At 41.1% G+C, this 13,524-nt stretch overlaps 1 protein-coding gene across 1 annotated transcript in view; it reads left to right on the top strand.

Moving 5' to 3' along the window:
• Window positions 1–13,524, top strand: part of thsd7aa (thrombospondin, type I, domain containing 7Aa) — a 151,542-nt gene that overhangs the window by 99,795 nt on the left and 38,223 nt on the right. Inside the window, exons 8-11 of the mRNA XM_066675314.1 lie at window positions 6,137–6,389; window positions 9,210–9,325; window positions 12,869–13,001; window positions 13,104–13,207. Coding sequence (XP_066531411.1) covers window positions 6,137–6,389; window positions 9,210–9,325; window positions 12,869–13,001; window positions 13,104–13,207 — 606 coding nt within the window. The remainder of the gene's footprint in view (window positions 1–6,136; window positions 6,390–9,209; window positions 9,326–12,868; window positions 13,002–13,103; window positions 13,208–13,524) is intronic.

The raw sequence follows: 13,524 nt of genomic DNA, 5'->3' as shown, positions 1-13,524 counted from the left end.
GTTTGTGCTATACATATTTCACATATCAGCTATTCTTTTACTGGGCTTTTTCTTGCTATAAATGATATGAGCACTCACTTAGGGCCTGTATTGAGTTATCTTTAATCGTTTTTTGAATCACGATATTGACAATAAGCAATTTTAGCAAGAAATGATTTATGACTTTGTTTCCAGAATATCAGGAGAGCAGAAACTTCTTGTTCATTTGTCAAGAGATTGGTGTAAAGACCGTTTCTGTACACCGTCATATCAGAATATTTCGACAACTGACCATACAGGAGCGCTTTGTAGTTCAACAATTCCAGGCTGGTTCATCTGTTGTTCTGCATACATGTTTTGGTCCGTTTCACCCTATTCTTCTAAGGTCAGCCACTGAGTGGCTTTAAAAACTCCAGCAGCACTGCTGTGTCTTATCCACTCGTACAAGCTCAACATACACTAATGCGACACCCCCATGTAGTTGTCACCACCGCACTGAGATTGATCAACCAGCCAAATCATACCTCTCTGTGGTGTTCCTCTTGGGGTCCTGACCATTGAAGAACAAGTGAAAGGGTCGCAAACAAAGTACGCAGAGCAACACATGGACTACTGTCTGTAATTGTAGAACTACAAAGAGCTTGGATAAGGAAAGTGGAGAGGAGAGAATGGAGAGTGTAGAGGTCATAATATTCTGATATGATCATTCGCTAGACCTGCTTAGATGTCTTAGGCTTAGACTATAATAAGCCTGACTATTGAGTACTAATTGAGTAATAAACCTAAAGATAAATCAATGTAAATGAATCATGGAATGGAAATGTATAAAAGGCCTCTTCTCTTTTCCGAAGGTCTTTCTCAGGTTCCAAAGGTTCCTACACTCTTTGGTATAAGCACTACCCTTGTCTTCTAGAGAACCCCAGCTGTAGCAGATTTTGCTGATGTAGAAGTCTAGCTGTGCACGTGTTTCCGTAGGCTGGAGTAGATAAAAATCTAGCAGCACTACCCTCCCCCGCTCTGCTGGCTCTGCAATATCCTTCGCTAAGAGACATGAGGAAACCCAGAGGTAATGAGCATCTCAGAGTGTTAAGTGATTCAAACCTCAGGTGGGCCAGGCTCGTGTGTGATTTGTAATGGAGTGATGGTAGAGTGAGTGCCTCTGGGTGAAAACCCGGTCCCCGCGAGCTGCCACTCACCAGGCCTGGATTCCATTTCCCTGAATATGATAGGTGAGTAGGGCGCGCGCTAGTGTCTGAGAGCATATCAACTCGACTTCACTTTCATATCACAGCCATCAGTTTAATGGTCATGCAAGTGTCTCCACTAGACGCTATCTCTGCCAGACCAGAACATGTCACAGCCAGGAGAAGCATATTAATACAAAGCCTCCATGCAGGGATGCTGTTATATGCATTATGGATTTAGCACGGATGTACGCTCGCATCTGCAAGGTTGAGAACGTCTTCGGAGAGGAGGTTGAAACAGCGCTACGTGCTGCTCCGCACGCTTGATTAAGCCTCAAACGATTTGGCAGACAGCGTCCAAAATGGATGACAAGCGTCTGACAAACCAGGTGTGTGCTGACTGCAGCATGACGTTTTTTGTGGACACACTTCAGCCGCCCATCTGGCTCTTCACGGGATGATGGAGAGCTGTGGGTTAGCGGTGTGATAGTGCCATGAGGGTGAACTGGGGAAGGGTTTAATACTGTGGGCAAGTCTTTTAGAAAATGTACCGATGACTTTTGTGGATTAGTTTTTGGGTTATTCCTATTTCACAAAGATTCTCTTCTTGCAAATGCTGTAGTAATATTTTCTTAGTTTGTGTTAAGTTGTGGTTCTCAGAGAATGTTGAGGGACTGTTGCCCAGTCGTGGTTTGCCACTGTGGTATCTAATGGCACTTTTCCACTGCATGGTACCTACAGTACTGTTTCAGGGTGTTTTTTTTTTTTTCAGTACCTGCTGACTCATGGTTCCAAGTGAGCCAAGTAGGGACTTGTGACATCTAAACCTTCTAGAGTGCTGATTGGCCAGAGAGAATCATCCCTCCACACAAAACTAGGCATTTATAAAATCTCTAAGCTACAGTCAAGATCACATTGTTATACAGCTCCCAGTGGCAGCCTGTATCTTGGGTTGGTAACTGCCTAAAGAATCCAGCGAGAGCTGCATGGTGCAACAAGGAATAAAAAAAAAACATTACTGATCTGTCTGAACTCATCTGACTGATGCGTAGAGCTATGTTCAGTCCCAGAAAAACAAAAACATCACAGACACATGATGAGCAAATCCCCAGAAATGTAACTATGCATCCCATCGACACAGACAGACTGTGATTGTAATTCGTCCACATTCGGACGAACATGGATCAACTCGAGAAAAGATAACTGAGGAACGTTTGAAATATGCACTTCTCCACACTACAAAGACTGCAGCAAAGTCATGACGAGAGATTCCCTCAGACATTGGTTTGTTTGGACGTTACGGAACAAATAAAAAGGTAGAACAAGGGAAAAATATGAATGATACTGGAAAATAAAATAAAAACAAACAAGCAAAACTTGCTGTGAGGAGTGGAAATACAGGGGGGAAGTGCTGCTATGTATTTGTTGCTTTCTTGGCACCATATATAAAAGATGCCCCGTTCCAATTAATGCCCTACTCCCTATATAGGGAGCAATCAAAACAATCAAAATTCAGAACTGGATTAGGCTCAGTGTAGCTGATACATGTGTGTTTTCACATTTGGTTGCTCCTGCAAGGGATCACCACAGCAGACCCCAGTAGAATTAGCACAGGTTTTGCGCCAGATGCCCTTCCTGACACAGCCTGTCCATTTCACCCAAGCACGGGCCTGGCTCCAGGGGCACATGGGTGTTGACCCACTGGCTGGGAAGTGCATGTGGAGAGAACACACACTGAACTCTGCAAAGACAGTGACCAGAGACGAAGCTTGAACCCAGGCCTCTGTGGCACCCAGCTGTGCAGCAGTGTCACCAAACATCATACCACCTCACCAATACTACATCTGATACACGAATAACCCACATCCACTGAATTGGATATGGACATCACTGTTGGTTTTTTATGAGTGTGGGAGTGGAACGAAGCTCATTGCTAGGATTAATTACACTGAGCTATGTAAGGACACACTTTTGTAATGACACAATGGATTAGCATTCACCCATCCAGCAGCTCAGTAAATAACAGTGGGCAGCGCTAATCCTCATGTGAAACAGTGTGTGGTTTCTTGAGAGCGTCCTGGGTAGGGTTGAGTGGTATAATGGTAATACTGTATTCTGCTGTATTTAACAATGTGGACCGTATCTTAAAATGAAGGTGGTATTTAAAGATGACATTTGTTGTTTCAAAATTCTGTCCTGTGTATTAAGTGCCAGGTCACATTTATGTGGATTTAAAAGAGTCAAGGGTGGGGGTACTGTGGGAGCTCATTGAATGGTGATGTCACACTCTGAAAAATGGTGGGGAAAAAAATACCCAAGCCTAGCAGCCCACCGCAATTGTGAGTTTGGGTTAAAAGACAGAGGAATGATTTTTAACCTGAAAACAGAAAAAAGACTGTCAGAAATGGGTTTTAATTGTCAACACGTGCGTCAGTGTGCACTGAACTGAACTGCACAGCTCCGAAAACCCTTCCCTCAACCCATGCTTACAGATATGACACTCTGTGCAGCCCAAAAGCCCAACCCTCACCCTCATGGCGTTACCGTATACTGTGTTAATATTTTGAGACAGTATGAAATATGTGGATACCGCCCATCCCTAGTCTAGGGTCTTTCACTTATACAAAACAACATGCTTTGTAAGTTCAATAGTGTTTTGTCACTGCTTTATGAGGTTTTCAAACATTTTCAAATGTTTTTGTTTGTGCTTTTGTGGCCGTTATTGGAATTCCTAACTGTTTCCTGTAAGCGATTTTAAACAATCTCCACACTTCCTAATGAGGCATGTGTTAATAGTCGATAACCTCTTTATAAATGACCTGTTGAAGGACATCATCAAGCCCTGCTACAAAGGATAAGTCAATTATTCGTTATTTCCAGTTGGCTCCGAAGAAGGGGAACCTCTTAATGTACGGGTGATCCATTTTTTTCTCACTCCAGCATTGATTATGCTGTGGTCAGGGTCCACCACAGAGCCAATGACTGACCCCTCAGCGGGGTTCCTTTGACCTGGAGACTGAGACTGCTAATGACAGCCAGTAACCATCAGGGGTCACTTATGGCCCACCTGGGTCCCTCTCTGGCAGGACTCTTTATGGCTTCATTAAAAGTGGACTAGTTTATCATCTCAGGCTCACCCTGTGGAGAGAGTTACGGAGTGTAGAATAAGTTCATTTTATTTATTTTTCCAGGGGACTGCTAACAGCACTGTGCACATCCACACGGACCCGACTCTGAGATTATCACATTAACAGATCTCACATAAACAGCCTTTCTATTTCACGTTTGAGTCATCAAAGGAAATCAAAGCATTAAAACATCAAAAATTCCCTGTCTTTCCTCTGTGCAAGAACAAAGCAACAGCTGCCTTGTAGTGTCTTATGAAAAATAAATGATCCTTATCACGGATAATGCCTGTTAACAAACACTGAGGGGGTTTTGTGCCAAGGCTTAGGGAGCTAATCAGCTTGTTGCTATTTTAACCCGATCTGGTCAGAGCTCATTAGAAGCACTTTCTTTCCAGCTCGCGGTTAGATGTGAGATGTGATGGCGTTTCTGCTGTAGACTGAGTCATCCGTCGCTTCATTTCATGTGAGACACAAAGCATGCAGATGTGACAGGTTTTGTGTTGAGCTGAGAAGCTTGTGCGGCTTTTGTGGAAGAAGATTAGCTCAATTACCTTTAGGCCATTATCTCTAATATTCTCTTTTGAAATTTCAGTTCATTAACGATATCACACACTTGGACACAGCTTTGTGCAATGGTCATAGACCTACCTTTCCGTTATTTAAATTCTAAGCAAAGCAGTCATTAAATACATTGTTATTCAGTTGGCAGTGGAAGAAAGCACATATTCAGCAAATAATAATAATAATAATAAATAAATAAATACAGAGAAACCTTAACTAAATACACATTATTCAGCTTTTACTGTTAGTGACTGTTTGCCTTGATTTTCCACACCTCCAAAGTTCAGTTTTCGAAGTTGTACAGTTTATTTTCATTGTACAACATACAGCACAATGTTTTCCTTTGTTTAATTCATCCGTGGCACTGAACACACAAGTGCACTATTAGCACACACACACACACACCCCGAGAGCGGTGGGCAGACATCAGCAGCATGTAGGGAACAGTTGGAGCTTAGATGACTTGTTCAAGGGCACTCCAGCTGACCTTCCAGTCCCAGGCCCACTTCTCTAGTAATTATGCCATGACTGGCTCTAAATGATGATGAGATCTGGATTAGCCAGTCCATTGTTTTAAGAACATGCAGCTTCTTCTTTTTTTTTCTGTACCTGTCCTTATCTCTTCGACTGCTACAGTTTGGTATTACAACCCCATTTCCAAAAGAGTTGGGGAGCTGTATAAAATGCAAAATAAAATGGACAAGGCAGCCGGTCAGTATCGGATGCTCGTGATCTTCAGGCCCTAAGATGGCATTGCATTAAACACTTCCAGAAATCATTGTCTGTGAATACAGTTCGCTGTGCAAACCACAAATGCAAGTTAAAGCTTTGGAAACCATGAACTTGACAAATGGGAACATCCAGCATGTTGTCAGTGCACAGTTCAAAAGCCTGCATCTCTGACTGTATGAGATCTGGAAAGGCACTATCAATGCTGAATGCAATATATAGAGCTTTTACAAACAACATATTCTCCCAGCCAACCACGTCTCTGGGATTTGCATACCATTGTAATTAAACGCAAATAAAAACAATGCATATTACATAGCCTCCCAGCTTTTTTGGAATTGGGGTTGAATTGTTAATAAAGAGGTCACTTGTCCAGATCGCTAGTGCTTTGTTAATGCTGCTCTGGTTCTGGATTAGCTGTAGAACATGGCTGCATTAGAGCAATTAGGCATAGTCCTAAACAGCTGGTGCATATTTTTACAAACAAATACACAGTGAAACAAGACGGTAATGGTTGTATCCTAATTCCTATGCATTTGTGCTCTCCCTGTGCAGGTGGTGTCCAGTGTCCTAACAGCAGCGCTCTGCAGGAGGTCCGCAGCTGTAATGAACACCCCTGCACTGTGTATCACTGGCAGACGGGCTCCTGGGGTCAGTGCATAGAGGACACCTCTGTCCCTTCGCCGAATGGATCTCTTAGCCGCAGCGGAGCAGGAGCCACTGGCACCGAGGCGTCCTGCTCTGTGGGCATGCAGACACGCAAGGTCATCTGCGTGCGCGTCAACGTGGGCCAAGTACCGCCCAAGAAGTAAGATCCAGTTGTGTACTTCAAATTATATTGGAGTTTTAACAAAGCAATAATTAATTATTATTTCCACCCAGTGGCCTGGACTACAGACATTCAGTACCTAACCTTTTAAGCATGGCTACCGCTATGTAGTGGACCCACTCTATGGAGCATAAGCTAGTTCATCCTAAGTGTAATTATAGAGTTTATTAATATAACATACATTTTTCTTTTATAGTTCTGGAATATTAATTTTTCTTCAAATTTTTGAGACCGTGACTTAAACCTGAGCGCTCTGATAAAGCAATGTCTCAAGCATCTGGAAATGTCTTCATAACAATGTCACATAACTTCCAGTGGTGTAGCTTTTAGATGTGCCATAAATGCTTCTAGTTTGTAGCCTTTTCCTTTTAGAGAATCCACAGCAGGGGTCAGGGGAAAAGCAGAAACCCTGGGCTCAGGCAAATCAGCAGAAAAACAAACTAGAGAAGGCTGAAGACAACACAAAGAAACGGAGCAGAATGAAAGGCTAGACTGTGGGGGATGGGGAGGCTGTAGATACAGTGACAACACCTCAGAGAGCTGTATGTGCTTGCATCATCAATAAAGACGAGTGGCCTACTCCCATAGCAGCCGTAGCGTTGCGCTGATAAGACGGCTGCTTCAGTCATTAGGAGTTTGTCTTCACATTCGTCTTAATCAGTTTCTGGGAGAGCTCTTTAACCTCTCAATGTCCATACGATTCTGACATTCCACGCCTGAGGTGTGTGGACACAGGCGGCCGGTTTCCCACGTATGGATTAATTGAAGTCGTGTCTTGGAATGAATTGTAATGCCAATCGTGATTCTTCATTGGACTTCCCTGATGATGACTGCTTTAATACTGTTGACGTGCCTTCGGTTCTTGAGAATCAGCAGCAACACTCCAGATGTAACCATCACATCGAGAATCAGATCTATTGTTCTCTCTCTTGTTCACATCGAGAATCAGTTGGCCAACATTTGTATAATTCAGAGTGTGTTTATTAGACTCACACACGTTTCAGTGCTCAGGCCTTCCCCAGGTCCAGAAACGTTCATGCTTAATCTGTGAGTCTAATAAATATACTGTGAATTATGCGAGTTCTGTCTGATTTTTTTCTATTTAAATGTGCTTCTTTGCTTTCAGGGTCATGAAATAATGATCACTTTATGAATACATTCTTATGCACATTAGAAAATCTCTTTATAAATGTTACACAGTGTTTCTAAAACAAGAAGTCCCTTAATTTAACAACAAACCAGGCCAGAAAATAACTGAAATATCAAATGTTTATTTTCTGGTGCTGGTTTATTTGGGATTCCTTGTAATCAGACTGTGATTCCTATATTATTACCCAGTGTATTTGGAAATAAGCTTTTCTGACTGTATTATATTAAACAATTGCAACTCCAACGAAAGCCACTACAGAAGAGGGAATGAAATAACATTAATATTCAGTGGGAGTTAATATAACTAAGTAATGATGCAGCTTTATGTATTTAGAGGCAATGGATACAGCAGGTGCCATTTTTTAAACTTTCAAGAAATTACCATCACCAAAAATGGAGAAGCAAAATCTTCTTTTGAGGATGCATCTTGCTGAAGTGGTATTGGTTTCTCAGAAGCCTGCCCCATTATTTTCAAACTGTGACTGACACGCAGCCCTGTAACATTCCTATCACTGAACAAAATCCATCACAAACAACTCATTCTTTGTAAGGGCCAGCCCTTTTCTGTCTGTCTGAAGTGGGTAGATTCTAGCAGCAGACTGAGGCAGTGAGAGGAGGAGCTGCAGCCTGTTGTTTTAAGCATCTGGGTCTGGTCACCCCTGGAGGTGTCTGCTGGGAGAAGGAATTATCTATTTATTTATTCAGCTTAATAGCAGAATGATTGCGTCAGGGCTGTGGAACAGTGAGATGCTGCACTGACCCCATGCTGGTTATGGAAATGAGTCCCACATTACCTGGGGTTATTTTAGCCCTGGCTTTTACCTGCTACACTCTGGAATAAACACAAATACTCTCTCTCTCTCTCTCTCTCTCTCTCTCTCTCTCTCTCTCTCTCTCTCTCTCTCTCTCTCTATCTCTCTCTCTCTATCTCTCTCTCTATATATATATCTATCTCTCTCTCTCTATCTCTCTCTCTCTCTATCTCTCTCTCTCTATATTTCTTCTCTCTCTCTCTCTCTCTCTCTCTCTCTCTCTCTCTCTCTCTCTCTCTCTCTCTCTCTATCTCTCTCTCTCTATCTATCTCTCTCTCTCTATCTCTCTCTCTATCTTTCTTCCTCTCTCTCTCTCTCTCTCTCTCTCTCTATCTCTATCTCTCTCTCTATCTTTCTTCCTCTCTCTCTCTCTCTCTCTCTCTCTCTCTCTCTCTCTCTCTATCTCTCTCTATATCATAGTTCTATGCAACATTCTGATGCTCTTGAACTTAAATGAAAATTTCACATGGTTTTCATTATTAATAAATGAGTTCTTTTAGTTATTTATAAAGATATTACATCCACGTTCCAAATAATTTGAAGTTAAATTATGAATTCTGATGATTGAATAATATTTGCATAAAAAACTATGAATGCACTAAAGAACAGAATTTAAAACAGACTTGTTTTAAAGGTATTTTTGCATCAAGATCATAAAACCTCATCACGGGCCTGTCATACCGCTTTATGAATACATTCTTAAACACATTATGAAATCTCTTTATAGATGTTATACTAAGTGTTTCTAAAACAAGAAGTCCCTGAGCATGCAGTCCTTAATTTAAAACTCAGGAGTCTGTTTGTGTGAAGTTCTTAACTCTGTACTGTGTGTGTGTAGGTGTCCTGAGAGCCTGCGCCCAGAGACTGTGAGGCCGTGTCTTCTGCCGTGTAAGAGAGACTGCATTGTCACTCCATACAGTGACTGGACGCCATGTCCCACCACATGTCAAACAGGTACACACTCTTTTTTCAAAAACACGTATATTAAGCCCTACAGAAAACCAGTGGCTTTTATGAGTCATATACTGAGTGCTCAACCAGTCACTGAACAGGTTCTGATATTAAATAGAAATGCACACCACCTTGTTCAGCAAATAATATTGTTGTATTTTATTGTTGTATTTATTGTTTATTGTTGTATATTACTGAACAATATTCAGTTTCATCACAGTTTCTCTGCTTTCACGGGGCTCCCACTACACTGTCTCACTGTGGTCTCATGCTTTTATTTGATGTTTGTACGGCTGTTCTGTTATAATATTTGTGGCCATCTTGGTAAAGCTGCTGGGCCATTATTACCATTCAAACAATACCTTTCAGTAGCTGGGTTTCCATTCAAAAATTTAGCAAATGTTAAGCACAGTAAAGAAATATCAGCAGAAAAAAATGCAAATTGAATCGTGTTTCCATCAGCTACAATTTTGGGAATGAACTTCAAGATGAGCCCTGGGATTGTGGGCATCAATGAGTCGTGGAAGTAGGACGGATTTGAGTGGGTTGTTGCTTTGATTAGAGTGTTTATTTTTTTACAGATTTTACAAATCTCAGAATGTATATATTCACCAATGGACTTTAGGGATTGAAATATAACATTCATATGTATTTAGGTTTTTTAAAAAAGGAAAATACTGTACATATATAAACATTATAAAAATGCCCTAAACGGTGATAAACGTTTAGATGATGATTGTGATAGTGCAGTGTATCAAAAATAAAAAAATACCAGCCTCAGTGATCATGTTTTCTTATGACCATTTGCTGCCTCTTATTCCACTGTGGCTGTGCGGAGCCTTTCATTGTTCGTTGTGCAGAGATAACGGACGTTATCAAGGAAATGGCTGCATTGTTAAGAAGATAGCATTCATGAATAACAATCAGCGCGGACAGTGAAAACACATTACACTGAACAAATTAATAATTAGTAGCTATCTGGGCATTCACAAAACATTTAAAGAAGCGTGTTGTTCACATGCTGATGGCTTATCACAACTTTAAAAATAGATTGTTGCCAGGCAACCCTCCACATGTAAAGAAATAGAACAAATGCTCTAATAAGCAAAGTGGAGGCCGATTTAGGTGCAATTTGCAGCGTGAGGCAAGCTGCTCGAGGACTCCAGACGCTTGTTAACATGCTTATTACGTGTGATCGTCATCCCAGGAGTGAATTGTGCAAAGTATTGACACGGCACCGTTCAAGGAAACATCTGCTGGAGAAACCCTTTTAAAGTCAAACCGCAGACGTCTTCGGTGTCTTTTCCTGTTGAGTTTTCTCTTCAAAGAAGACTTTATGCAGATTTAAATATCTGAAGTGTTAAGAAATGTCGTATTGTTATAAGCTCAAAGATGGGATAGTTATATTTATGCTGTTTGTAAGCTCTGCTGTGGAGTCAGAATCACAGGCATATAGTATTCAACACTGTGCTGGTAGGCTTCTTAAATTATTGCATTCTCACAGTTATTATTCTTTTTGTGAATTTAGCTTCTCAACTGTTGTTTCAGCAGTTTTCCCATTTCCCCCCTTAAAGAGTGCAGTCTGAAATCAACCTGCAGTGCTTCTGGTGGCTGTAGTGACAGGGCCACATTAGCAAATTATCCACTTCACACTTTTCACTGAAAATGAAACCTAGGGGCTTTTTTTTAGTAGATAGCAGGTTAACACAGTTAATGCCCTGGTGTAATTATAGCATAGTGATAATTCTGCACTGTGTTACTCTACAGTTGTTCAGGCTGGAGACAGAATGATAAGTAGTCTACTATCAGACAGTGGTGGACAGTATGGAGGTAAATGGGATTCGTTACTGTACTGAAGTAGTTTTATGTTTATCTGTACTTTACAGGAGTATTTCTTATTTTGGGCGACTATTGACTTTAACTTCACTGCATTTCAAAAGCAAATATCTTACTTTATACTCCACTATGTTATGAAAAATCTTCCTTGTGTCTCATGCGAGCATAAAAACGTGAAATTTTTAAATTTGAAAATGAAACAAGTGCGTAATCACACCAATCAGGTTACAGCGCACACTTTGTTAAGGGTCGGCCTAGACAGAGCTCTCCAGGTCATCGTCAGAGCAGCACCATCGAGTTCCAGCGGGAGAGCATATGCCAAAATAAGGATGAAAATCCTCACTTGTCACAGCACTTCTGGCATCGTCATGCGTCTTTTTTGTGACTTTATACAAAACTAGGCCAACAGTGCTTACGTTGTTTTTAATATTTTATTAAACTTAAACTTGGAACTAAGTTGTCAATAAATCATAAACCAGTGGCTTGTTTGCCTTCAGTGGTTTATGTTTTATGATACTTTTAATAGATATCAGTGTCATTTAACGACATTGTATTAAAATATTGGTGAACTAAGTGTGAAATATTTTAATCTAAAAGGAGCTGATTAATCAAGGATCCACCATGACCCTGAAATTGATTTAGCGCCGAAGATGATGATGATAATCAAGAGTCTTGCTACAAAAATGATAATAGGTGTCATGCCCTGGCTCTGTCCTGTATCTGTTTTTCCCCACCATGTGCTTATGAAGAACATGGCTGTGTTTGTTGTTGTTCTTGTCTCCGCCCTAGTCCTGCCTTAGTCCTGCCTCTGTCCAGTTACTGTCTCCAGGTGTTCCTTGTTTGTCCTGTCCTTATATAGTCCCTTTGTTTCAGCGCTCCCTTGTCGGTTCTTGTGTGTGTAGATTTGTGTTTCTCTGTCTTTCTGTTTCCACTTGTTTACCCCAGTTCACGGCTGTGTCCTGACTGTCCTTTTTAAATTCTGTTTAGTTTAGTCTTGTCTTTATTCTGTCTGTATTACCCCTGTTTTGTTTTTTTCTGCTTCTGTTTTGTTAATAAATTCCTTGCGTTTACATCCGTCCCCCTCGTCTGTCCTGCTCAGCCATGACAATAGGACATTAGAGTCATAATAAAAGATACTTTTACTTTTGATACTTAAGTATATTGGTATTTAAATACTTTTGTACTTTTACTGGAGTGAAAATCTAAACAGAGGACTTTCACTGGAGTAATATTTTACCTTGGGATTCTGTACTTTAACCCAAGTGCATCGTTTGTGTACTTCGTCCACCACTGCTGTAAAATTCTTTTTAAAATCTTCCTCCAGAAGTAACATCAGTGATGGAAGCATTTACTTACAATATTTGAAAACAAAACTGCAATTAAACATGGACTGTTTACCACCACATTGAATAAATGTTATACATTACTTCCTCACTAAATCTGTTGAAGAACTTTCAAATGTACTTTCATTTTTCACTGTTCACTGAGGATATGTGTAATAAAGAGGGAAATTTGTCTGAAAAACGTCCACCATTCTTCACTCGTCGTTCAGATCTGAAATTGAAGGACACATTGAATAATGAAAAATTAGATGTTATATTTTATTGTCAAAACGTCTGTGTAAAATGTAAGTGAACGTGTGGTGACCCTTTCAGGCTCTGGTTTAACCATATATCATTAAGCCATACTCACCTTTCTGTCCTTTTTAAGGTGGATCTGCTAAGAAGAAGCAGTCCAGGAAACGTATCATCATTCAACTGCCTGCTAATGGAGGTCAGGACTGTCCAGAAGTGCTCTTCCAGGAGAAAGAGTGCGAGGCTCCTTCTGTGTGCCCTGGCTTCAGGTGAGCACTACAGTTAAACTAACAGCCACATTCGCTCACTGTGTCATACCGGTGTAAGAATAAGTCTGAGGATATGCGCTGGGTGTTGTTCTTGTACTGAAGGTGGAAGACTCATAAGTGGCGACGGTGTCAGTTGGTGCCGTGGTCCATTCGACAGGACAGTCCTGGAGCTCAGGAGACTTGTGGACCAGGACTACAAGCTAGAGGTATATCATCAGTGTCAACACAGGGAGTTAGAGCTTCTCTCTATGTACCGTAGCACTAAGAGAATTGTTCCTTGGTGCGCAACTTCTACAACACCTCCAGACCGGTTCCTTAGGATTCCATGTGATATGCAGAACCATAATGTCATGTACAAATACATTTTAACCCACTAAACCACAGCCCCAAGGGCCTGTATGTGGGCTAATGCGTCAGTTCCTCATTCCCATCACTAGATAGCATGCAGTGGGCTGTCAGTTTACCAGGTTCAGAGATGCACTCTGCATGTGGGTGGAACCTTTGTTTTGGAAATATAAATACA

The sequence above is a fragment of the Hoplias malabaricus genome, chromosome 6 (genome assembly GCF_029633855.1).
Source record: "Hoplias malabaricus isolate fHopMal1 chromosome 6, fHopMal1.hap1, whole genome shotgun sequence".
In the NCBI taxonomy this organism is placed as follows: Eukaryota; Metazoa; Chordata; class Actinopteri; order Characiformes; family Erythrinidae; genus Hoplias; species Hoplias malabaricus.
This window is presented reverse-complemented; position numbering and strand designations above follow the sequence as displayed.